The 24903-nt window shown below is 45.3% G+C and overlaps 1 protein-coding gene across 1 annotated transcript in view; it reads right to left on the bottom strand.

Annotated features, from left to right (window-relative positions):
* Window positions 1-24903, bottom strand: part of LOC115092047 (intraflagellar transport protein 88 homolog) — a 353514-nt gene that overhangs the window by 118522 nt on the left and 210089 nt on the right. Inside the window, exons 18-19 of the mRNA XM_029602513.1 lie at window positions 23919-24105; window positions 2348-2456 (exon numbers count right to left, since the gene is read on the bottom strand). Of these exons, the coding sequence (XP_029458373.1) occupies window positions 2348-2456; window positions 23919-24105 (296 nt within the window). The remainder of the gene's footprint in view (window positions 1-2347; window positions 2457-23918; window positions 24106-24903) is intronic.

Below are 24903 nucleotides of genomic sequence, written 5' to 3'. Positions count from 1 at the left end.
CCTGCTTCAGCCCTATAAAAGGGCTCATCTCCAGATCCTCAGAGCCTTCGGATCGAGGTTCCACAGTTGTCTGTGCTTCGTGACCAGTCCACATCCTCCGAGGTCTTCATCTGTGTAGATGGCTTCCTGTTTGGTGTTCTCCATGTTCCAAGTTCCTGAAGTTCCGAGCTCCAAGCTTCTGATGTTCCAAGTTCCAAGTTCCTGATGTTCCTAGTTCCAAGATGAGTTCCGAGTCTTCCAGCTCTTCGAGTCCTCCAGATGGCCACCCTAAGGGTAAATCCATATGGATCCGGTTCCTGTTTCCGGTCATTGGACTCTCGTTTAGTTGGATCCCCTTTCTGGTGCTTGACTTGCTCCCGTGTGGTCCGCGACCAGCCTTCTTAGGTTGTGTAGGGTGCACAAGCGGACAGAGTGATCCGCGACCAGCCCACGGGCTGTGTAGGGTGCCCTGAGGGACAGTGCCCACCTGTACCTTCCAAGTTCCAAGTCCTCGTCTGAGTGCTTCCAAGTTCCAAGTTCTCGTCTGAGACCTTCCAACTTCCAAGTCTTCGTCTTGTTCCTGCCCTCAGCGTCCGTCTGGCCTCACGCATTCATCGTTCCCAAGCGGCGGGTCTGAAAGGGCTACCGTGTGGCCGGAGGGCTACTCTCGTGACCAGCATTGCATTGCTGGGTCACACTGGTGCGTGTAGGTCCAGCGGAGGGCTGATCCTGCCTGGTTCCCGTGCCGGGTTTCTTGCCTTAGCTTCCAGTCCTGCCTGGTTCCTGTTCCGCCCATGCTTACATGCTCTCACCTCCCCTGGTGTGCCTTGGGGCTATTCTCCTGAGCTGCACCGTGGTCCAGGGGCTCACGCTCTCCCATGAGCTAGTGACCGTGCCTGTTCAGGATCCATAGGCCGTGGTCCGCAACAGGTTCCAAAGGCGTCTAAGCCCTCAGTCGCAACAATGTGTAGTGCTGAAATTGGTAATAAATATTTCATTTCATTCCATAATTGTATGGGGAAATTTGTAAAATTCTTTAAGTATGTTTGTGTCAAAATGTTTGTTAATCCTGACCACTTGTTGACTTTGATATTGGCATAAACATAATAAAAATGTTCCAATTAAAAAAAATGTCTTCCCAAGAAAGATTTGTCTCTTCCTTCTTGGTTGTTTATGTATGCACCTGCAGTTGCATTGTCACAAAGAAGCCTCACAACTTTACCATGAAGAATTGGCTTGGAGTGAAATAGTGGCAAGCAAATTGCTATGGGCTCTAATCTGTTGATTAAATTTGATATTGTTTTTATGTGGTCTCCTGATTTTGGGTCTGTTTGTAGGCCTTTGGAGAAGCAGCTCATTTTTTACCATAAGTCGAGCAATGTCACTGCTTATCAGACATCGCGGCTATCTGGTTAGAACTTATAAGTAGATAAACAATGCCTTAGTAATAATTTTTCTATTTCAAAATGGTAAATATGAAGGCTTACCTTAAAAAGTTATAACTGTTAGTGTATTGTTTGCTGTGTGTATATATATTTATATATTCTGCTTTTTGGCATTTCAATGTGTACATTAAAGCAGATTACATTTAGATACTATAGGTATTTCCCTATTCCAACAGGGCTTACAATCTAATTTTGTACCTGAGGCAACAGAGTGTAAAGTGACTTGCCCAAGGTCACAAGGAACAACAGTGGGATTTGAACGCTGGTTTCCCTGGGTTATAGCCTGCTGCCCTAACCACTAAGCTATTCCTCCACTCCCTTTTGGAAATACACAGTGCACACAGGGCCCGGCCACATTAAAAGTGCTGATTTTTACGCACGCAGCCATTTGAAAATTCAGCCTTTCGTGTTAAAATTCTCTGGGTGAGCAACGATTAGCTGAGAGTACCTTTCAATTTCAGTAGATGAAGTGGCATTATTTGGCACATCATTTAGAAAAGAAAATCTCTGTGGTGCCCCCCTTCCCTTGGTGTCCTAATGAGGTGCTTATTTTGCTTAATAGTTAATCCAGGGTTGGAAGGGAGCTTTAAATAATATGAGCTTGTTACTCTGACCAGTAGGCAAGAGTCTAGCCCAAGTATTGCAGCTGTCTTTCTTCAATACTTTTATAATTTTGGAATAGGTACTCTATACATTAACTGGATGCAGAGAATACTGGTCAGTTAGGATTCTACTAATAATATACATAGATAGATAGGGATGTCATCTGCAGGACACTGCCTCAATCAACTGGGAGGGAGGGATGAATTCCAATCGCTCTGGACTGGAATAATAGAAAGACAAGGAATATGTTATATCTGATCTCCTCTGAGTCTCATAAATAACAGACTTTATAACTGTCACAAGATACTTGAACAGGATACAGAGTAGCTAACTGGTAGAGAATTTGGCCATTGTTTCGAAGGATTGCATGTAGCTTCAGGAAGCAATCCAGAGCCTCTTCTATCCTGCCTAACTTCTTATATGTTAAACCTAGGGGGAGAAAAATAAAAAAGCAATCATGAAAATAATATAATAATATTTCTCAGATAATCTGTGACTTTCAGAATACAAAAAGGACAACTGAAAAAAAATTAAGATCAACAGCTTCGGAAGTGCTCTATAGTTTCCCCATATTTTCTAATAGTTATGGGGCATCCATACTAGCTTGTACTTATATTGTTATAATAAGCTCCTGATTTTATTACAGAATTGAAATGTGTATATGGTGGGAAAGGAATGAGAACAGGACAGAACTTATTTATTTTTATTTCAAATCTCTTATTAACCACTTCTCTGATCCAGAAAAGGGCGCTCGAAACAGTATACAAAAGTATATAATTCTCAACACACAATAACTTGGAAAGTCAAAACTCACTAGACTTATAAAAGCAATATAGCAAGTATAAAATAACTGGAAACGGAACTCTAATGCAGTAGTCCTGCTAAAGACATGACAACTATGTCAGTTATCCATGCATTTACAGGGTCAATACATGATTTTTCTTGCCCTAGGCATACTCATATTTGGTGCTGCCTTGCCCGATAAGTTTCCCACTCACAGCTTAGACTCCCTCTCTCAGGTACCTGTGGGCGGTTGGTAGCTTATATGTCTGTAGCAGCCACCATGAGAGATGATGTTTCTCTGCAGACTTCCTTATTTAAAATGCTGCTGAGAGCAGAACTGTTTACATGCCAATAGAGAGAAACTTTGATTTGATTTTACAGTTGCAAGAATTGAACAATGAAGTTTTTCTTAAAATCCCTGCTAAGAGCAGAGTGAATACATGTGTGTTGGGTTTTGAAGAGAAAACTCCTGGAGGCTCTTTTGGTAGGTATACTTGAGCAAGAAACTTTAACAAAGGGATTTTCAGTTGACTGGACTGTCAAGAGAAAGCAAAATTGCTTACCTTGTAATAGGTGTTATCCCAGGACAGCAGGATGTAGTCCTCACATATGGGTGACATCATTGATGGAGCCCTATTGCGGAAAACTTTCTGTCAAAGTTTCTAGAAACTTTTGACTGGCCCTGTGAGGCAACTGAGCATGCCCAGCATGCCATGATATTCTCTGCCACAGGGGTCTCTCTTCAGCCTCGTATGTAGCAATAAGCTTTAGCAAAAATAAAGTAATAAAATGTATTGGACCCAACTCCGCGGGGTGGCGGGTAGGTTTCGTGAGGACTACATCCTGCTGTCCTGGGATAACACCTATTACAAGGTAAGCAATTTTGCTTTATCCCAGGACAAGCAGGATGCTAGTCCTCACATATGGGTGATTAGCAAGCTAGAGGCTGAGTCATTTTGTAGTGAAGCAACAGTGAAGTATTGTTGTTGAAAATGAGGCAGCCAAAGATCATAGCAGATTGGATGTAGAAGGAGTTGGGATTAAACTGGAAACAAGTTTTTTAAGACAGATTGTCCATATGCTGAATCTTGTCATCCTTGTTTGTCCAAACAGTAGTGAGCTGCAAAGGTGTGAAGAGAACTCCATGTTGCTGCTTTACATATGTCAAGAAATGGCACTGAACGGTAGTGTGCTACTGAAGTTGACATTGCTCTTACTGAATGCGCCTTTACTCACCCTTGGAGAGAAAGGTCTGCTTTTTCATAGCAAAACTGTATGCAATCTGCTAGCCAATTGGATAGAGTATGTTTACCCACTGCTTTTCCCTGTTTGTTTGGATCATAAGATACAAAGAGTTGAGTGGATTTCCTGTGGACTGCAGTGCAGTCTAAGTAAAAGGCTAGCGCACGCTTACAGTCCAAGGTATGTAAGGTCCGTTCTCCTTGGTGAGAATGAGGCCTTGGAAAGAATGTGGGCAAAACTATAGATTGGTTCAAGTGGAATTCCATAACTACTTTGGGAAAGAATTTTGGATGTGTACGGAGAACCACTCTGTCATGTAGGAATTTTGTATAGGGTGAGTACGTGACAAGTGCTTGTAACTCACTAACCCTTCTAGCCGATGTAATGGCTATAAGGAAGATAGTCTTCCATGTGAGAAATTTAAGATCACAGGAATTCATGGGTTCAAAAGGAGAATGCATGAGTCTTGTTAAAACCAAATTCAGGTCCCATTCTGTGACAGGTGGCCAAACTGGTGGTTTAAGGTGAATTAAACCTCTCATAAATCTACTGACAAGAGGATGTATAGATATTGGTGCATCTCCCATCTTGTTTGGTAAGCTGAGATTGCACTTAAATGTACTCTTACAGATGATGTCTGGAGACCAGAATCTGAAAGATGGCATAAGTAGTCTAGTAGAGAAGTTGTGTTGAAGGTTTACGTGAAGCTATAAGCACTTGAGATACATTGGTTGAAAGATTGAATGGTTTTAAAATCAAGCTTTCAACATCCATGCTGTCAGTGATAGGGATTGAAGGTTGGGATGGCGCAACCGACCCTGATCCTGAGTTATGAGAGTGGGAGCTACACCCAGGCGAATTGGCTCTCTGATTGAGAGGTCTAGAAGTGTGGGAAACCATAATGCCGAGGCCAATACGGGGCTGTGAGTGTCATGGACCCCTTGTCCTGTTGTAGCTTCACTGGAGTTTTGGTTATCAGCGGTATTGGAAGATACACGAATAGAAGGCCTGAGTTCCAAGGGCGAGCAAAAGCATCCTTACTAGTTGGTGATTCTGTCTGTGCAGAGCACAGAATCTGTCCACTTTGTGATTCAGGTTTGATGCAAAGAGGTCTATTGTTGGTTGTCCCCAATGTTGAAATATTCTGGTCGCTACTAAGGGATCCAGGGACCATTCGTGTGGTTGGAACTGGCGACTGAGTCGATCCGCCACTACGTTGTGAATGCCTGCCAGATAAGTGGCCCGGAGAAATATTGAGTGTGTCAGGGCCCAGTCCCAAATCTGTGCAGCTTCTTGACAAAGGAGATATGAGCCCGTACCTCCCTGTTTGTTGATGTACCACATGGCTACTATGTTGTCCGTTTGGATCAGAACAGTCTTGTGTGAAAGGCAGTCCTTGAATGCATGCAGAGCATAACATATAGCTCGAAGTTCCAGGAAATTGATTTGAAATGTTGCTTCAAGTTTTGTCCAAGTACCTTGGGTCTGGAGATTGTCTATGTGAGCTCCCCAACCCAAGGTGGACGCATCTGTAGTTAAACTTATCTGTGGGACTGATTGCTGGAAGGGTAGGCCCTTGTGCAAGTTGTCCTTCTTCGCCCACCAAAGTAGAGATGAACGTAGCTGGTGGGTTACTTGAATTGGAGAGGACAGTGATTGAATAGCTTGGATCCATTGTGATCTTAAAGTCCATTGGGTTATTCTCATGGCTAATCTTGCCATAGGAGTGACATGAACTGTGGATGCCATGTGGCCTAGTAAGGTTAGAAACTGATGAGCTGTTGCTTGTTTCTTTGAGTGAATTGAGTTTGCCAGTAGGGAAAGTGTGTCTGCCCGATCCCCGGGTAGAAAGGCTTTTGAAAGTATGGTGTTCAATTCTGCTCCTATGAATTGAAGCAGGTAAGACGGAATGAGGTGGGACTTTTGATAATTGATGAGAAAGCCCATGGAGTGAAGTAGAGTAATTGTTCGACTGAGAGAAGCCAAAGCTCCTTGTTGAGATTGGCTTCTGATGAGCCAGTCGTCTAAATAGGGAAAAACATGGACACTTTCCTTGTGCAAGTGTGCTGCTATTACTGCCAGACATTTGGTGAATACTCTGGGAGCAGAGGCAAGTCTGAATGGTAGTAGTCTGTACTGGAAATGTTGATGACCCACCATGAAGCGCAGATACTTGCGATGAGGAGGGAATATTGGAATGTGAGCGTAAGCGTCTTGAAGATCCAGAGAACAAAGCCAATCTCCTGTTTGAAGAAGTGGAAGCATGGTGCCTAGAGAAATCATCCTGAACTTTTCTTTCTTCAGAAATTTGTTGAGATTTCTGAGGTCTAGGATGGGACGTAGGCCTCCGGTTTTCTTTGGAATGAGGAAATAACGGGAGTAGAATCCTCTGCCCTGCTGAGTCCGGGGCACTGGCTCTATAGCCCTGGCTCTCAGAAGGGTGGATAGTTCTACTTGCAATTGGATTATGTGATTTTCGCTTAGAGGAAGAGGTCTTGGAGGAGAATCTCTTGGAATTGAGAGGAAATTGAGTTGGTACCCTCAAGATATTATTGCAAGTACCCATTAGTCTGTTGTTATTTGTAGCCAATGGTTGTAGAAGGAGGATACTCGCCCTCCTACTGGAAGATCTGGTTGAGGATTGAAGAGATGGCCTTGGTCTCTGGGAAAAACCTCAAAAGCCTGCAGCCGGTCCCATCTGCGGTGGAGGTTGAGGCCTAGCCTCCCTAGATTGTCTGAGCTGAGCTCTTTGTTGCGGCCTAGTAGATCTACCCCTTGATGCTGGAGGGTATCTAGATTCTTTCCTTGGAGGCCGACGAGATGACTGGGTAGCAGAATCCTGCGGAATTAATGAAAGTTGGCGCAGGGTTTCTGTGTGTTCTTTTAATTGTGCTACCGCATCTTGCACTTTGGAACCACAAAGGTTGTCACCAAGACAAGGTAAGTCAATTAATTTTTCCTGAACTTCAGGCCTGAGGTCTGAAGCTTTAAGCCATGCCCATCGTCTTGCACTTATACCAGAGGCCGCTACTCTGGAGACTGTTTCAAACCCATCATAAGCGGCTCGGACTTCGTGCTTGCTTGCCAGCTTCAAGTCCTTTGTGAAAGATTGCTTGGGCTGCTTCTTGATATTGCTGTGGTAATGATGTTGAAAATTCTTGCATCTGTTTCCACAGATTTCTTTGATATTGAGTCATATATAATTGATAAGATGAAATTCTGGTATTTAACATGGCTCTTTGATAAAGTTTTCTTCCCAGGGAATCTAAGAATCTATGATCCTTTCCTGGGGGAGTGGAGGAATGTGGCCTTATCCTTTTGACTTCTTTTGTGCGGATTCCACAACCACTGATTGGTGTGGAAGCTGTGCCTTTTGGTAGCCAGGAACAGACTGTACCAAATAAGTAGTGTCCATTCGTTTGTTGACAGCAGGTACTGAGCATGGGTGCTCCCAGAGTCGATGCTGTAAGTCTAGGAGGACTTCATGGACAGGTATGGCTACTACTTATTTTGGAGGATCCACAAATTGGAGGACCTCCAATGTTTTCTGTCTAGCATCTTCCTCCATTACCAAGGTGAAGCGTATGGTGTCAGCCATATCCTGAACAAAATTTGTAAAGGATAAATCCTCCGGCGGAGATTTCTTCCTTTGGTCTGGAAGGGAAGGATCTGACATAAATTCTTCTGAGGAAGTGTCTGTATGCCCATCATCCCAAGTATCGTATGAATCGTCCTGAGGTGGAGATAGCGGAGAAGATCTTGGTGGACGAGGACGTCCTGAAGGACCTGGTTGCGGATCCTCGAGGGGTATCCATCCAGGAATCTCTTTTCGTAGTCTGGTTGGAAGAGCATCGACTACTTCATCAAATCTCTTCATGAGAAGTTGGACAGTGCAAATTCAGGATGTCCTGGAGCCCCAGGTGACATCGGCATCGATGGTATCAGGTCTGGTATCGACGATGGAATTGGTGTTGGTATCGATGGTCGCCTCGGCATCAACTTAGGCTGTGGTGCCGGCATCGGTGCAGGCACCGGCATCAACGGGGTTGTCGGCATCGGTGCAGGCACTGGCATCGGTGCAGGCACTGGCTTCGGTGGAACCACCGGCATTGGTATAGGTACCGGCATCGGTTCGGGAACCGGCATCGGTGTAGGCACCAGCATCGGCGAAGGCACCGGAATTGACATCTGTTCCTTTAAGGCTTGGCGCACCACTTGATGGATGAAATCCGACAATTCCTGAGTTACAGCTGGTGCAGGTAGAGCAGCTGTATGCTGTGGTGGTGGGGGTGTCGATGTTCCCTCCACAGAGCCTGTGGAGGTTTGACAACTGGTGCGTCTCCATGGGATGAAGGCCCCGGCATCGGAGGTACTGGTGTTTCCTAGATTCTTGGCCATTTCGCGGTCGATTCCTCTGGGGAGAGAAGTGCCTCTGGTATCGATGGGTGTAGGTGCCGATGGTGCTTCGTGCGGGGTTCGATCGCTGACTTCGTCGATGCTATCAATGACGTTGGCGATGGATGGTCCCCGACCCTTTCAGAAGATGTTTTTTCAAAATTATGCGTTTGGAGACTCCGGCTGGAGATGATTTTGTCGATGTAGAGGGTGATGGCAAAAGTTGTAGATGGAATAAGTGCTCCATCTTCTCTTGGCGGGCCTTTCTTCCCTTCGCAGTCATTTCTGCACATTTAGGGCAGGTTGTTATGTCATGTTTTTCCCCCAATTAAAGCACACACTCAAGGTGTAGGTCTGTAATGGACATTGTCCGATTACAGATGGGACATTTTTTAAATCCTGTAGCCATTTTAACGTCGACAGCCATCGATGAAATGAGGAGAAAACGTGAGAGGAAAAAATTTTATTCAGAGAGCAAAAACGAGACAAAGATTTACTCACCAGCCGGTGGAAACCTGAGAGATCCTGTGTGGGAGAAAATGAATGAGAAATGTGACTTTTAGTAATACAAAACACTGTGAGAAAACTCACAAAGGCTCCTGCTCTGCGATGCCTAAAGCAGCGCGGAAAAACCAAGACTGAAGAGAGACCCCTGTGGCAGAGAATATCATGGCATGCTGGGCATGCTCAATGGCCTCACAGGGCCAATCAAATGTTTCTAGAAACTTTGACAGAAAGTTTTCCGCAATAGGGCTCCATCAATGATATCACCCATATGTGAGGACTAGCATCCTGCTTGTCCTGGGATAACCCCCTTTTGATTGCAGTCTTGGGCAAAGAGATTGGATTTAGTCGTAAATAACATGAGGAAAGAGGAATTGGAACTGGTAAGTCTGTTGTACATCAATGGATCATTTTGAAATCTTGCAAGGAGAGCCCTTGAAGCCAAGTATGTTACAGCACCCTGGGAACTTTAATTCTGAGACACTGTGGGAAGTTATAGCTGGTTTACAACTTTCTTTAACTGTTCAGCTTTCTCAGTTGTCTAACCAAATTCAATCATTGGCTACTGAACTTTCTGCACATAAAGGTAGACTGAGGAATTACAGGTACATTTTAAAAGGCTGGCATACATGAGTATGTTGGCCCAGTACAAGCCGAGCAGATTGTACAACCCCGCCCGGATACGTGCGTATCTGCCACTACATGCACAAATGAAAAGTTCAAAAAAGGGGTGAGGCATGGGCGTTCCTGGATTTCACATTAAAATTAATGCATAAATATTTGCGCACACAGGTGCACGTCGGGGTCCCCTGCCATGTAACTTTACTTTTGCTAAGGATGATGTGCAAGTTATAAAATAAAGACAAATAGACAGATCGGCAGGGTTTTAAGGGTCAAAGCTAACAGGGGAGAAGGGAAGCAATTAAACTAGGGGGGTTTGAATGTCCTATTCCTTACCCAGGCAAACTGGGAGTGAACTGGAAAAACTGGTAATGGTGTCGGTGCATGTGTTTTTTACAATTCCCCCACTTACATGGTATACGTGGCATTTGTGTGCATAGGCATGCGTCCATTTAAAATTGTGTGCATTTGAGTGTGTTCAAGCTATTTTATAACGTGCGCATATACACTCATATGTTATAAAATGGCCACGTCCCTGGTGTGGGCTGACAAACACGTGCACATGTGTGCCCGCGTGCCTGTTGAAAAGTTACGGTCCTTGAATATACAATTACTTTGCAGGAAGAGCATTTGATTAAACTTGAACAGCATGAGTCAATTTTGGTTAAAGATAATACGAATATCGTAATAAATTAGAAAGTATGGAAAATGTGATTAGGTGTAGGAATCTGCGATTGATTAATTTCCCAAAGTGTTCAATTATTTCTCCATATGAAATGTTAAAATATTTGTCTGAGATTTTGAAGATTGAAGTTGCTTCATTTTATCATATTTCAAATATATATTACCTGCCTCAGGATAAGAGGCAACCTTCTGTGGATCAACAATCTCAACTGTCCTATGATGGTTTGGATTTATCCAGATTTCTAGATAAATTGGAGGTAGATATAACAATTCATAACATTAACAGGCTAATTTTAAAACAACTGCGCAGGGTCCCATACACCCAAATATGGTTGTGCGAGTGAACATACGCTGGAATTTTAAATCATGCGCGCATTTACATATGTATGATTTAAAATATGCCTACCATGCATAAGTGTGCTCCTAATTTTAATCTGAAACATTTTTATTTTTAAAATGAATCATACAATTTTTCCCCCTCCCGTTTTATTGTAATTTCCATCTTTTTGTTAAATTGTAAACCGATATGATGTGTATTTTAATGTCGGTATAAAAAAAACTGTTAAATAAATAAATAAACAACGTCCCAGTGGTATTGGTACACGTAAACACCCCTGGACAAGTGACAAAAGAGAAGGGGAAAAACATTAGTTATCTCAATCCCCCACTCCCCCCCATTAATAGAAACATTACATCCATCAACAAGTCCATACTGTGTTTCTTAGCACCATATACACGCTGAATCAGGTCCGGATCCCGGCAAAGAACCTATAAGTCAGTCATTGAGAATCAAACTCCTGGATCTGTGCAGAAGAGCCTGGACGTATGGGTCCCATATTGACAAGAACCTCCAGCGTAGTAATGAGGAACAGCGAGAGGTCAGGTCATCCATACGCATCATATGGTGAAGATGGTTTTGCCATGACCAGAAAGAAGGAGCATCTGAATCCCTCCAATGTAGCAATATCACTTTTTTACCTACTAAACATGCTTTCAGAATGAATAAACGAGGACCAACACCTTTAATCGGTATCAAAGGGAGGTACCCAAACAGAAAAAGTAAAGGGGACATGGGAAGGGAAAACCCCAGTAAATTCTTGATATAGGGCTGGATTTACTAATGCCGCAAGGCATAGTGAATTTGGCGGTAACGGGGGGCAAAACGGGGGGGTGGGGGCAGTCCTGCAATAGCCAGCAGCAATCGCACTTCCGCGGTGCAATCGCTGCCGGTGTCGTGCCAAATAACTACACCATAAAAGGTGTAGTTATTTGGCACCATAAAAGGTGTAACTACACCATAAAAGGTGTAGTTATTTGGCGCGAAACTGGCAGCGAAAACGCAGCGTACCTTTCGCTGTTGGCGAAGTCTTCGCGGCGACAGCCCTGGTGCCGCCCCGACTCCTCCTCTTCTGGGGCTGACGCCGCCCCGATCTTGGTATCACCCATGATAAGGGACTTTTCCTGTGCGATCCGCTTGGAAAATGACCCCCATAGTTTACAATGTGACCCCCAAAAGTGTCTTATAAGGGGGCAAGCCCAAAAAGAGTGAGATAACATGCCCGTAGTCTGCTTACACTTATCACACAAGGCAGAGAAGACATTTTGGAACAGTAGGTGATATGAGCTGACACATATGCCCTCCGTAAAATTTGTACTGCATTTCCCTATAATACATGCCTGAGGATAATTGGGACACTCGTTTAAAGCATGCCCGAAGGATAGGGACAGTAAGAACAAACACTCCATCTCCATTCCAACGATCCACTAGGATCGAATACGTGTCCCTTCATACAAGTTTTTTAAGACTTTTATAATAAAGGGAAAGGGAGGGAGGCTGTGACCTGTTGAAGAAAAATAAAGCATCCAGAGAGTGAAAAACCCTGGGCTGCATGGATTCCGGAGACAAGGATTTAATATAGTGTTGCATCTGGAGGTAGGAAAACACCTGGACAGGCTGCAAATTATACAAAGCCTGCAGATCTGGGAACGACCTCAATTGACCCTCTACATTAAGTAAATGACCCAGCTGGGTGATAACTTTAGACCCGCACAGGCGAAAACCCACCGTCTGAGAGCCTGGAGGGAAATCCAGGTTCCCCTGAATGGGCAGCAAATAGGAACAAATCCAGGGAATCTGTAACATTTTGGTTACCGCTAGCCATGTTTTCGGAAGGGGCGCTATCGAAGAGGATTGGGTCAAAAAGGTTGGGAGTTTGTCCGAGGGTGACTGCAGTATAAATGTCAAATCCAAAGGGGCTACTAGGCCCTGTTCGGCTGAAACATTAACATAGGAAGATTGGCTCAAGAGCCAGTCTCTAATAAGATGTAAGTTTCCAGCCAGATTATATATGCCCAGGTCCGGCACTCCCAACCCCCCTTCCCCCCACCTCTCCAGCAGGCCAGACGAAAGTATTCTAGTTTTCCCACCCTTCCACAAATAGGCGCATAGCGCTTTATCCAAATTAACCAGATCTTTGCATGTAAGAGAAAGAGGTACATTTTGCAGACCATAAAGCCACTTCGGGAGGAAAACCATCTTAAACAAGTTCACTCGACCCCCTAAAGAAAGAGGCAAGGCCTTCCAAGTACACAGTATTTCCTGGGAGTAGTGAATCAAGGGCGGGACATTACATTTGAATAACTGGGCTGGGGAACAGGGAAGGTTAATCCCCAAATAGCGGATGGACCCCTTAGCCCATTGCAAAGGAAAAGTCTCATCCCACCACTCCTGGAGAGAGTCTGGAAACGCCAAAGCCTCCGACTTGTCAGTTTTAAGGCGTAGGCCCGAAAAAAGTCCAAATTCCCAAATTAATTGCATCAGGGCCAGAAGGGAGTGGGCAGGGTCTGTCAGAAAAACCAAAATGTCATCTGCAAAGACTGCGTACTTAAACACATCCGCCTGCAGCTTAACCCCCTGTACCTCAGGAGTATTCTGTATTGCCAAAAGCAGGGGCTCAAGCTACAGCAGGAATAAAAGGGGGGATAGTGGGCAACCTTGCCTTGTGCCCCGTGAGATGGAGAATATCTCGGACGGTGAGCGATTAGCAACAATAAGGGCGGAGGGGTCGTGATATAGCAATTGGACAGCATCATAAAAAAGGCCATTAAACCCCATAACCTGCAAAATGTGAAAGAGGTATTTCCACTCCACCCTATCAAATGCTTTCTCTGCATCAAAACTAATCACCAGAAAGGGGGAGTCCGTTTGCCGACACATAGTCATAGCTGCCAGTATCTTTCGAATATTAGTCAGGGCATAGCGGTGCTGGACAAAGCCCACCTGACCTGGGCCAATCAGGGAGGACAATATCTCCGCCAATCGATCCGCCATAATTTTGGCTAGCAATTTCTGATCAAAACTAAGTAAGGAAGTAAGGAAATAGGACGGTACAAGGCTGGAGAGTGAGTGTCCTTTCCAGCTTTTGCAATAAGATGTTATGCTCAGGCTAGTGAACCCTTGGGCCGACGGGAGGATGGTATACCTTAGGAGGAAGATCCGTAGGTTCTCCCGTCGGGTGGCGAAGCAGAACAGAAGATGTAACCAGCTGACCCTCGGCACTGGAGACTGAGACGACTGTGGAGGCAGATGAAGAGTCGTGACGTCAAGGAGAGGAACTGTGTCTTCGCCACTGGAAGTCCACGGTCCCCCCCAGGAGAGCCCGTAGGGACCCGGACCGCTGGGACTTAGGTGGGCCTTTGAGAGGTCAAGGAGTCGAGAGTTCGGTGCAAGGGCTAACTGGGGCTTCAGCCCTGGAAGCCCGCGGTCCCCCTGGGAGGAGCCCGAAGGGACCCGGGCCGCTGGGACTTAGGTGGGCCCTTGGAGACGATGGTCCAGAAGAAGTCTATGGTCAAGTGCCAGAGGGTCGTCGTATACCAGTCCGAGGTCACACACCAAGGGATTGCCGCTTGCCAGTCCGAAGTCACACACCAGGAATCACCGCTTGCCAGTCCGAAGTCACACACCAGGAATCACCGCTAGCCAATCCAAAGTCACACACCAGGAATCTCCACTAGCCAATCTGAAGTCAGGAACCAGGAACACCAAGACAAGACAGGAACAAGGATCCAAAGTAGAAGAACTCACTGAGGCAAGCAGACCTGACTACGTGGGACGTTGCCAAGTCAAGGAATGAGCAGAGGAAGCCTCCTTTTATACTTCCTCTGCTCTGGCTCATAGGGAACAGCTGTGGGTAGTTTAAAGGGATCAGGTCCCTTTAAATCTGAAGAGGAGGCGCGGCCTCACACCTAAAGATGACAGCGGCCATCTTGGATTTCCTCCGCGGAGAAAACGCTGCTGGACACCGCGAGGGAGGAGCAGGGATGGCTCCCCCACCCAGCGACCATCACTGGGGCCTGTGCCAGAGCGACGGGCACTGGATTATGGACTTCCACCGGAGCTGCCGTGGGTGAGGTAGGGGGCCGTGCCCGTGGACAGCCATGGGCGCAGAACACAACATAAGAGTAATATGAGCAGTGTTAACATGTGCCGGGAAGGAGCCTGTTCTTATTAATTCTGTAAAGGTATGTGCCAGTAAGGGTCCCAAGGGGTCCGTCCACCAGACATTTATAAAATTTGGCCGTAAAGCCATCTGGGCCTGGGGCTTTAAAACGTTTAGCTTGTCGAATAGCGAATTGTACCGCCTCAACCCCAAGCAGGCAATTCAGCCATTCCCTTTGTGCCCCGGAGGGGCAAGGTAGGTCAATTCGAGCACAAAATCAATCACACGCCTCCCCGTCCCAACCCTCAGTAGCATATAAGTCAGAATAAAATTTTCTAAACTGGGCCAAAATAGCTGAAGTGTCATTGATAATATGTCCAGCTGGAATTCGGATAGCTGTGACATGTCGTGGACTATGAGCTGCTCTAATTAAGTTAGCCAATAATTTCCCCGATTTATTGCTAAACTGGTATAATCGATATTGGGAATAGAGAAGGCTCTTTTTGGCCCTTTGGTGGAGTAAAGAATTTAAGGTCCCTTGGAGAGTAAGGTAACGCTCTCTGTCTGAGCTAGTATTAAAACTTGCCACTCGCTCCTTAGTGTGCCGCAATTGAGTGCTTAAGGCCAGAAGGTGCTTGTCCAAAACTTTGCGCCTATGAACTATATAGGCTATGATGTCACCCCTTAGGACCGCTTTAGCGGTATACAAAAAAAGGACAGGTTTGGCCAAGTGTTTGCTATTTAACCTTGCATAGTCTTTCCACTTGGCCAGTAGGTAGTCGTGAAATTGAGTATCGTCAGCCAGGTAGTATGGAAAGCACCAAAGGAGAGATGAGGAAGTGAAGGTAGAGAGTTGAAGATCTAGCCATACCGGCACATGGTCAGAAATAACAATGTCCCCTATACAAGCATCATTAACTTTAGTGGAAAGGTGACTGCTAATTAAAAAATAATCCAATCGGGACAGGGTAGCGGGCACCTGCGAAAGATGCGTAAAATCTTTTTCCATAGGATGGAGGATACGCCACGCATCTACTAAGTGGAGGGATTGTTCAAGCTGTAAAGGGCCTTTGCTCACTCCCAGGTCTCTTGTGGATGCTTGGGATTTGTCTAAATGGGGATCTCGAATAACATTAAAGTCGCCCCCCAGAATAATAAAATCATCTAGATATGGGAGAAGCAGACATTGAAGTACTCTAAAATAGCCAGGGCTATAGTTATTGGGAGCATAAATATTACATAATACAAGAGTAAGTTCATACACCTGAATTACCAGAATGAGATAACGCCCTTGAGTATCCTTAATTTCTTTTTGAACTTTAAAGGGCAACTGTTTATTAAATAAGATTGCCACACCAGCGGATTTAGTAGAAGCCGATGCAAAATAAACATCACCAACCCAACTTCTACGTAATTTCCCATGTTCTATGTCTCTTAGATGGGTCTCCTGTAGAAATGCTATATCAACCTGTTTCGTTTTTAAATGAGTAAGAATTTTGGACGCTTAATAGGAGAGTTTATCCCACACACATTCCAGGATATTTTTCGGGTACCGCAGCTAGGAGCACTTCACTCTAGGAAAACAAGACATGCATGCCAGATAATACTCATCAAAATGGGAGCCCCCCAACACAGGCCCCCACATATCTTTGACAGTGAAATAAAGGACCCAAACCTGTAAGCACACATTCCTGTTTCATGTGATACAGAACACAGCATGGTACAAACCCCCCCTCCCCCTAACCAACCCTGTTGCCCCTCCCACCCTCCCTGACCCGTTTCATTTCCCATAACCCCGAACATCCTCAACATCCAGAACAACCCTATGGAAGCCACTTCCATGCAAACAACCCCACACCCCCCCCAATCCAGCCCCATCCACAACAGTAGAAATGCCATCTAGATAATCAGGCCCTGCTTTAGTGTTGCAAGAAAGAGAAAAAAAACAAACTAGAATTCTGCAGCACCATCCGGCAGTCCTTAACAGGAACCCTGGGTTACCAGGTCCATCCAGTCTCATCCATGGTCTCTATAAGACAAACGCAACCCCATGGACTTCAGGGGGTTCTGTAGAAAGGAAATTGATAAACTGAGAAAGTCCACTGCTCACGCACCCTTGTTGGCCTATGGATCGAATCCTTTATTGACAAAATTAATAGCCTGTCCTGCCAATCCGGTGAGGACACCTAACCTGCACCCAAACTCACCATCATTCTGCGAGTCAGGGAATGGATGGGTGCGCAGGAAACTGTGAACTTCCTCCGCTTCAGTGAACCAGCGAACCCCTGCCGGGGTAGTGGCCCGCAGGCATGCAGGATAGACCAAGGTAGCCCAGAGGCCTGCCGCAATCAACTTAGAGCAAAGGGGCGCCAAAAGGCAGAACTTGGCAGCTAACGCCATAGAAAAGTCCTGGAAAATCAAGATTTTCTGGTTTTCATAAACCAAGGACTTACCAGCTCGAGTCACTTGCAATATCTCGCATTTGTGCGCAAAATTAAAAAAATTTGCAGTAACTACCCTAGGTCCAGTGTCAGAGGCCTTATTATGCTCGAGACTATGTGCGTGTTCAATGCGAAGGGGGCCATGTGCTCGAGAAAGCACAAATTCCTTACTGAGCCAGCTTTCCAGGAAGGCAGGAAGCTGTCGGTCGTCTAAGGACTCAGGAAGGCCAAGAAAACGCAAACTCGAGCACCTCGAGCAATTCTCGAGGTCCTCCAACCTTTCGGAGGGCTTCTCCAGTGCGGCCTTGAGAGCAGAGATTTCCATCTGGGAGGTGAGGGCGCCATCTTGAATGTCCAACACACGCTGCTCTAATTCCGAGAAATGGGCTTCATAGCCTGCAAAAGCCGTGGAGAGCTCCGATAATTTAGATGAAATGTTTTTGAGCTCAGGACCCAGCGTTTCAGCAATCGCCATTTTAATCTTGGGCAGCGCTGCCATGGGAGGCGATGCGGGAGGGGTCCGGTGGCATGATGGCGGGCGCTTCCTGGATCTGAGGTCTGTCTTTATCTTTCTCTTTTTTCACCAAGCAGGAGGTCATCCTCCGAATTGTCCGACTGTCCGGGTTCCAAGGAGTCTGGATGTTATTTGGCAGTGCAGAAAAATTATTTGTTAGCGTGTGGATGAGGCTGGATGTAGAGGCCATGTGCTGTGAGGGGAAATTATGTCCATCCCCTGCACTGCATCACATGACTGTGTGCTACTAATTTTAAGCCATTACTCGAGCAAAAATACTTTGCATATCTTCCTTAGGACTTTGTCAGCTTTAATGCATGCAGGGAAGCAGATTTTTAAACATGTTCATGTGAAGGATATAGCCAGTTTTCTCAATAAGTCCATCAGTTTGCCCAGTCTATCTCGAGGTCATCCATACTACTCTGGTTCTTCATCCTGTACTCCTCCTAGTTGACCCAATCATCTCACTCTGTAGTGTTAAGCCTATAATGCGATTTCTGCATACTCCTCTGCTTTTAAAATATGGATTTACGCATGTAACTGTTGGCCCCATCCCTAAACACCCATGCCCCGCCCATGCACCACATTTTTAGCTCACACACATGTATATATGTGTTGCATCCGTCGGTCTCAGACGGCTTCGACCTTTGTGCCTCACCTTTCTCTCTGCTCTCCCCGCTAGCCTTGGAAAGATGGCTACCGCTGTGTCTGCATGCCGCTCTCTCCAGCGTCCCCGGAACAGCAATGGCAAGGCTATCCGCCATTTTCTCCTGAGGGCCTCCTAGGGCGCTCGTGCGCACGCCACCCATGTCTTTATCCATGTCATGGCAGGAATCTCGGGGGCGTCCCCCTCGAGTGTCGTCACGCCATCTGGGTATTTAGCCTGCCCTTCGTTTGCTAACACACATGCCGATACAGAAAAACGCGCGGGAGAGCCGGCGAGCGCCAGCTCTCCCGGAGCGCACACAGGCCACTCTCCTGGGCGCACGATTCAGGAGGGTGGCCTATGCAAATTATGGCCTGCGGTAAAAGGAGGTGCTAGGGACAAAGCGCGTCCCAAGCGCCTCCTTTTTGACAGCAGCGGCGGCTGTCAGCGGGTTTGACAGCCGACACTCAATTTTGCCAGTGTCAGTTCCCGCTGACAGCTACGGGTTCGGAAAACGGATGCCGGCATAATTGAGCATCCGTCTTCTGACCCGCGGGCCACGGGCATATTTTAAATTTTTTTTTTTAAATTTTAAATTTTTTTTTACTTTTGGGACCTCTGACTAAATATCGCTATGATATTAAGTCGGAGAGTGTACAGAAAAGCTATTTTTTCTGCTTTTCTGTACACTTCCCTGGCGACGGCAGAAATTAACGCCAGCCTTTGGGCAGGCGTTAATTTTTGAAAGTAAAATGTGTGGCTTCGCTGCACATTTTGCTTTCTGGATCGCACGGGAATAACTAATAGGGCCATCAACATGCATTTGCATGTTGCGGGCGCTATTAGTTTTGGGGTTGTTGGCTGCGCATTTTCGACACGCTATTACCCCTTATTGTATAAGGGATAAAGCTAGCGCGTCAAAAACGCGCGGCCAAACCCGGGCTAACAGTGCACTCCACCGGAGCGCACTGTACTGTATCAGCCCGAAACTGAGTTAGCAAGGATTGTACTTTTCCGGTCTAAGCTACTTTGCCACTTCCTTGCTGCCGCTGGAAGCTCTCTCTGCCCTTCAGGGTAATCATCTAACCTGGGTACCTGCTCCTCAGGATCCCTTTGCTTCTTTCAGGTGCCTTTCATGGATCAGTTACTCGCTCCTCGAGGGCCTGCTCTCCCTGTCTCGGTGCCTGTATTCAACTACTTCTGCCTGCTGAGATCTCCATCTTTACAGCTACCAACTTAGTGAGTAATCTAACATTGTCAGTCTGTCTCATCTATAGATCAGCACTAGGAACCTGCATCCTGCACTCCCTATACCATCATTGCGAGACGGGTCTCCTCTGCCGAGGGCCCCTGGACTGCTACCTCTGGATTACCTCACTACTGCCACCTCTGGTGGTATCACTCTGCTGAATAATAAAAGACAAATCTCTGTGTTTGCGTGTCTAGAGTCTAGCCTAGTACTGTGGTTCCTCATGGGGCTCCTTCCCGTGGGAGTGGTCATCACCACAGTATCCAAGAATCCACTCCAACACCTCAAAACCACAACAGATTGCTAACTCCATGATTTGGCTCAGCTCACCGTATTGCAGGCCATTCCAGGCCTTGCCCAGCGACTCTCCGAACAACAGAACTCGCTGGATAATTTGACTACTGCCTTTATCCAGTTGCAAGCACAGATGAATACACCGATCACCACAGGTAAAGAAGTGACACCGCCAGAAGTGACGGTCAAGACAACTGTACCTCTAACTGCACCAACACGCTTCTCAGGGGAAGTTTGGAAATGTAGAGGATTTATCAATCAATGTTGCATGCATTTTTCTTTGCAACCTAATCATTTCCCTACAGCTTATGCCAAGACCACCTATATCTTGTCTTATCTGGACGGAAAAGCGTTGGTGTGGGCCTCTCCGCTGTGGGAGCGTGATGACCCTATCCTGCATGACCTTGCCGGGTTCCTTGAACTGTTCAGATCAGTATTCGTTGACCCTGCCCGGTACATGACAGCAGGATCTTCGTTGGTTCATCTGAAACAAGGTAATAAACCTTTGCCAGACTTCGCCATAGAATTCAAGACGTTGGCATCAGAATTACATTGGGACCCTAAATGCCTGAAGACCCTCTTCTTGGAAGGACTGAACTCCCGGTTGAAAGATGAGCTGGCAGCTCGAGAGATGCCTGAGACCTTAGCAGAACTAATGAAGTTGGCAACAAGAATTGATCGCCGACTTCATAACAAGGTTCAAGAGGCCAAGAGCCCCAGAAGACCACTTCAGGGAGAAATCCGAGTTAAGTCTACACCCAGGCCTATTTCCTCTGGTCCATTTGCTGGTGAAGAAGAACCAATGCAATTAGGCTGCAGTCACTTGACTTCAAAAGAGAGAAGAACGCGAAAGAGGTTGGGACTATGCATGTATTGTGGACAAGTTGGCCATGCTGTACAAACATGCCCTATATGTCCGGGAAACTGGCAGACCTAAGTCCTGTGGGAGGACTCTTCTTAGGGCTAACTGCACCCTCTCCTCCACTCTCTCTTCCTGTATCCTTAATCTGTGGACCTCTAGAATACCAGATCCTTGCCTTAGTGGACTCTGGGGCAGGAGGAAATTTCATACTGAAACATCTAGTGGAACATTTGCGGATCCCCACCACTACAAATATTCACTGATAATCAATCCAAATATTAAATCCAAAAAGGATCTTTTTATTATTTTTTATTTTTTGAAAATTTTTTGTAGAAGATGGGAATGGTTTCATACATTGTATCCGGCAACCCCCCCTTGGTGCCTTTATTCCTTTAATCATCAACACATCCACCAACCTCCATATTTCTTTTATTTTAATTTAAATCAACTGGACAAACTGGTGATAAAAGCCGCTAAAGCCCTAGTGGAAATATGCATGGGACAATTACTTGAGCCGCCTCTTAAGATTACGTGCACATATACGCGTGGCAGGGGGATTTTACATGATATGCACGTACTTTTGCACACAATATAAAATCGCAGCGTATCTTCACTTGTGCACCAATACACGTATTTATGGGTGTATGCACGTTCCTTTTAAAATTAGCCAGTAAAAGGGGACATTTTTGATAATGAGACATTTTTATTGCACTAACTTCATTCATCTATGACATGCTTTCAAGAGTTATCCTCTCTTCATCAAGTCAGACTGAAAATTGCCTCCTCAAAGATGATCTCATGGTTAACTGTCAAACTTTTCAAGCCTTGAGAACCTTGTTTAAGTTCTAAACAGTGTGAATTTCTTCAAAATCAGCTAATATTTTTTAAACATTTTATCTTTGGGGTGGTTACGTCCTGGAGGAATAAAGGTAGATGTGGGTGACTACTTTGGACACAATGATCTTATAAGACATTAGAGATGACATTTTTGGGCTCACCAAAAGAATTCTTTAGCTAGGAGAAGAAAATGTCTGTGGAAAACAGTGTTTGTTTTTTTACCTTCCTCTGAACCACCACTAGAGACCTACCAAGCGGGCAGCTTAAAAAGAATAAAAATAATGAACCTTGATTTATTTTCAACATTACTGAAATAGGAAAGATTCATGTTGCAGTGGCCTTTACATAAAGCACATATTTTAATCCAGAGTAGGGGTTTAGTTGCGAGAGCTATATTAGGAAAACCTGAAGAGCTTATGCGGGCCAGGTTTCTACAGCCATTGAGGCTTCAGGCGGCTGACCATCTGATTCACTCAGCTATAAACTGTGCCTGAAAGCATAGGCAATGCCAAGCAGATCCTACTTCTTTTGAGTTCTAGTTCCCTGGAAATCCCTGTATATTGCTGGAATGTTTGGGGGACTGTTTTAAATGTTCCTGAAAACTACTTTGTTCATATTCTGTTTTGAGGATCTGTGGCAACCAAGCCTTCTTTGGGTTTGTTGCCTGCACATGCGTCAGACTTACTAGCCTTTATTTATCAATCACCTGCTATCTTCCACACTTACTTACTATAGCACGCTATTGTGGGAGATTGGGGTTGGTGAAACAGCACAGTTCAGCTGCAAAAGTGAACAGTCCAAAGTTTATTTTGGCAGTTTTAGGCCACAAAAGAAAACCGCTTTTGCAACAGCAGCAAATCAGTAACAGAAATCACAGCTTGTTGTTAACATTCCCCAAATGAAATGATAAAGCAAGATAGTTTACTAATATAGTAAAGGTTGCTCACTCTATTAGCAAAGCATCTGCTACAGGTCTAAAGTTCTGCTGCCATTCTCTCTTCTATTCAGCAGGCCAGGCTTTTTAAACTGCTCCCTAATGAGTGGAATGTCTTCAAATGGAAGTAGGCAGGTGCAGACTTATCCTGGTTTGAGATAGCTCAAGTAAAAGACATGAAAACCCTGGCCTAGATTCAGACATAAATTTATCTTCCTATAACTATATACTACTACTATTATTTAGGGATGTGAATCGTTTTTTGACGATTTAAAATATCGTCCGATATTTTTTAAATCATCAAAAATCGTTAAAGTGTGCGATACAATAGAAATTCCCCGATTTATCGTGAAAAATCGTTAATCGGGTTTGTGTCCACTAACGGGAGTTATTTGGGGGGGTGGGAAAACCGGCACATCAAAACAACCCCTAAACCCACCCCGACCCTTTAAAACTAATCCCTTACCTTCCCCCACCCTCCCAAACCCCCCCAAAATGTTTTAAAATCACCTGGTGGCCCAGTGGAAGCCCCGGGACCGATCGCCCGCTCTCGGGCCATCGGCTGCCACTAATAAAAATGGCGCCGATGGCCCAATAAAAAAACCCCACCCCGACCCTTTAAAACTGACCCCTTAGCCTCCCCACCCTCCCGACCCCCCCAAAAACGTTTTAAAATTACCTGGTTGTCCAGTGGGGGTGCTGGGAGCGATCTCCCACTCTCGGGCCGTTGGCTGCCACTAATAAAAATGGCGCCGATGGCCCTTTACCCTTACTATGTGACAGGGTATCCGTGCTATTGGCTGGCCCCTGTCACATGGTAAGAGCACTGGATGGCCCGCACCATTTTTAAAGATGGCGCCGGCCATCCAGTGCTCCTACCATGTGACAGGGGCCGGCCAATAGCATGGATACCCTGTCACATGGTAAGGGCAAAGGGCCATCGGCGCCATTTTTATTAGTGGCAGCCGACGACCTGAGAGCGGGAGATCACTCCCAGCGCCCCCACTGGACCACCAGGTAATTTTAAAACATTTTTGGGGGGGGTCGGGAGGGTGGGGGAGGCTAAGGGGTCAGTTTTAAAGGGTCAGGGTGGGTTTTTTGTTTATCGGATCGGGCGCAGCCGATAAACAAAAAACTAATCGGGCCGGACGATAAAAATGATAAGATTTGAATCGGAACTGGAACCGAACCGATTCCGGTTCCGATTCACATCTCTACTATTATTACTTAACATTTCTATAGCGTTACATAATATACGCAGTGCTGTACAACTGTATGTAACAAGAATACTCACACTTGAAAATGTTTCCAGAAATTTTTTATCTACATGTTTTATTTTCCTCTCCTTTTCTTTTTTTAAATTATTCAAAACGTTGCAAAACAGTTGAGGGTCCTATAGCCATTTTTAAATCTTAATAGAAAACACTGAACAAGAATGTTGCTTACCAATATTATACAATGCTTCAGTGCAGGAGGAATCATTCCTTAAAGCTTCTTTATAAAACTCTGCTGCTTTGTCATAATCTCCAGATGAGAACACAATATTGCCTTTATTAGTAAGAGCTGAGGGATTGTACCTATCAGAAGCCACAGCTAAATCTGCATAGTTGTCAGCTTGTGTATATTCATTCTCCTGTATAAACAAATGCAAAATTCTCTCACTGACAAAAAACATTAAGTTCTCATCAAACAGCCCAGGGATAGGTCCGGGAGTGCCAAAACAAGTCTGGTTTTCAGGATATCCACAATGAGGTATATGTACATGCACTGTCTTCATTATATGATGGCTCTACTGAATGACTGTATATAAAACTCAACAAATAAATAAATAAATAAATAAATATGCACATACATCTCATGTTTATTCACCATAGAGGTCCTGAACACCAAACCCTGTCTAGAACCGCAACTGCCTACCTCTGCAATAGCCTATCCTAGGGATATCAGAATAGTTACTTACAAATTAACTCTGAACTCTCTCAGGTAACATAACATATAACATAGTAACATAGTAATGACAGCAGAAAAAGACCAAATAATAGATACAGTTTGCCCAGCAAGCTTCTTCTGATAGTAACTGCTGCTCCGTGCAGATTACCCCCAAGCCTTGTCTCAAGCTCTTCTCCTATGAGCTGCACACAGGTCTGGTTTCAGAATAGCCACAAAGTAAAATTGCTTACCTGTGTTTCACAATAACTGCGCAATAGGGTCACATATACAGGCCATATGACCTGGTTGCATGTGTCAATGGAAAATCCTTCAGTTGTTTCCATAAAAGATGTTTGGTATGAATGGTAGAGGACCTCCACGGCACTGGAACTACCACCAATGACTTTAGCAGTCAGCATAACAAATGGAGGTAGTAGCCTAGTGGTTAGTATGGCAGGTTGAAAACCAGGGAAATCAGAGTTTGAATCCTACTTCTCCCAGA

The sequence above is a fragment of the Rhinatrema bivittatum genome, chromosome 5, assembly GCF_901001135.1.
Source record: "Rhinatrema bivittatum chromosome 5, aRhiBiv1.1, whole genome shotgun sequence".
Lineage (NCBI taxonomy): Eukaryota > Metazoa > Chordata > Amphibia > Gymnophiona > Rhinatrematidae > Rhinatrema > Rhinatrema bivittatum.
This window is presented reverse-complemented; position numbering and strand designations above follow the sequence as displayed.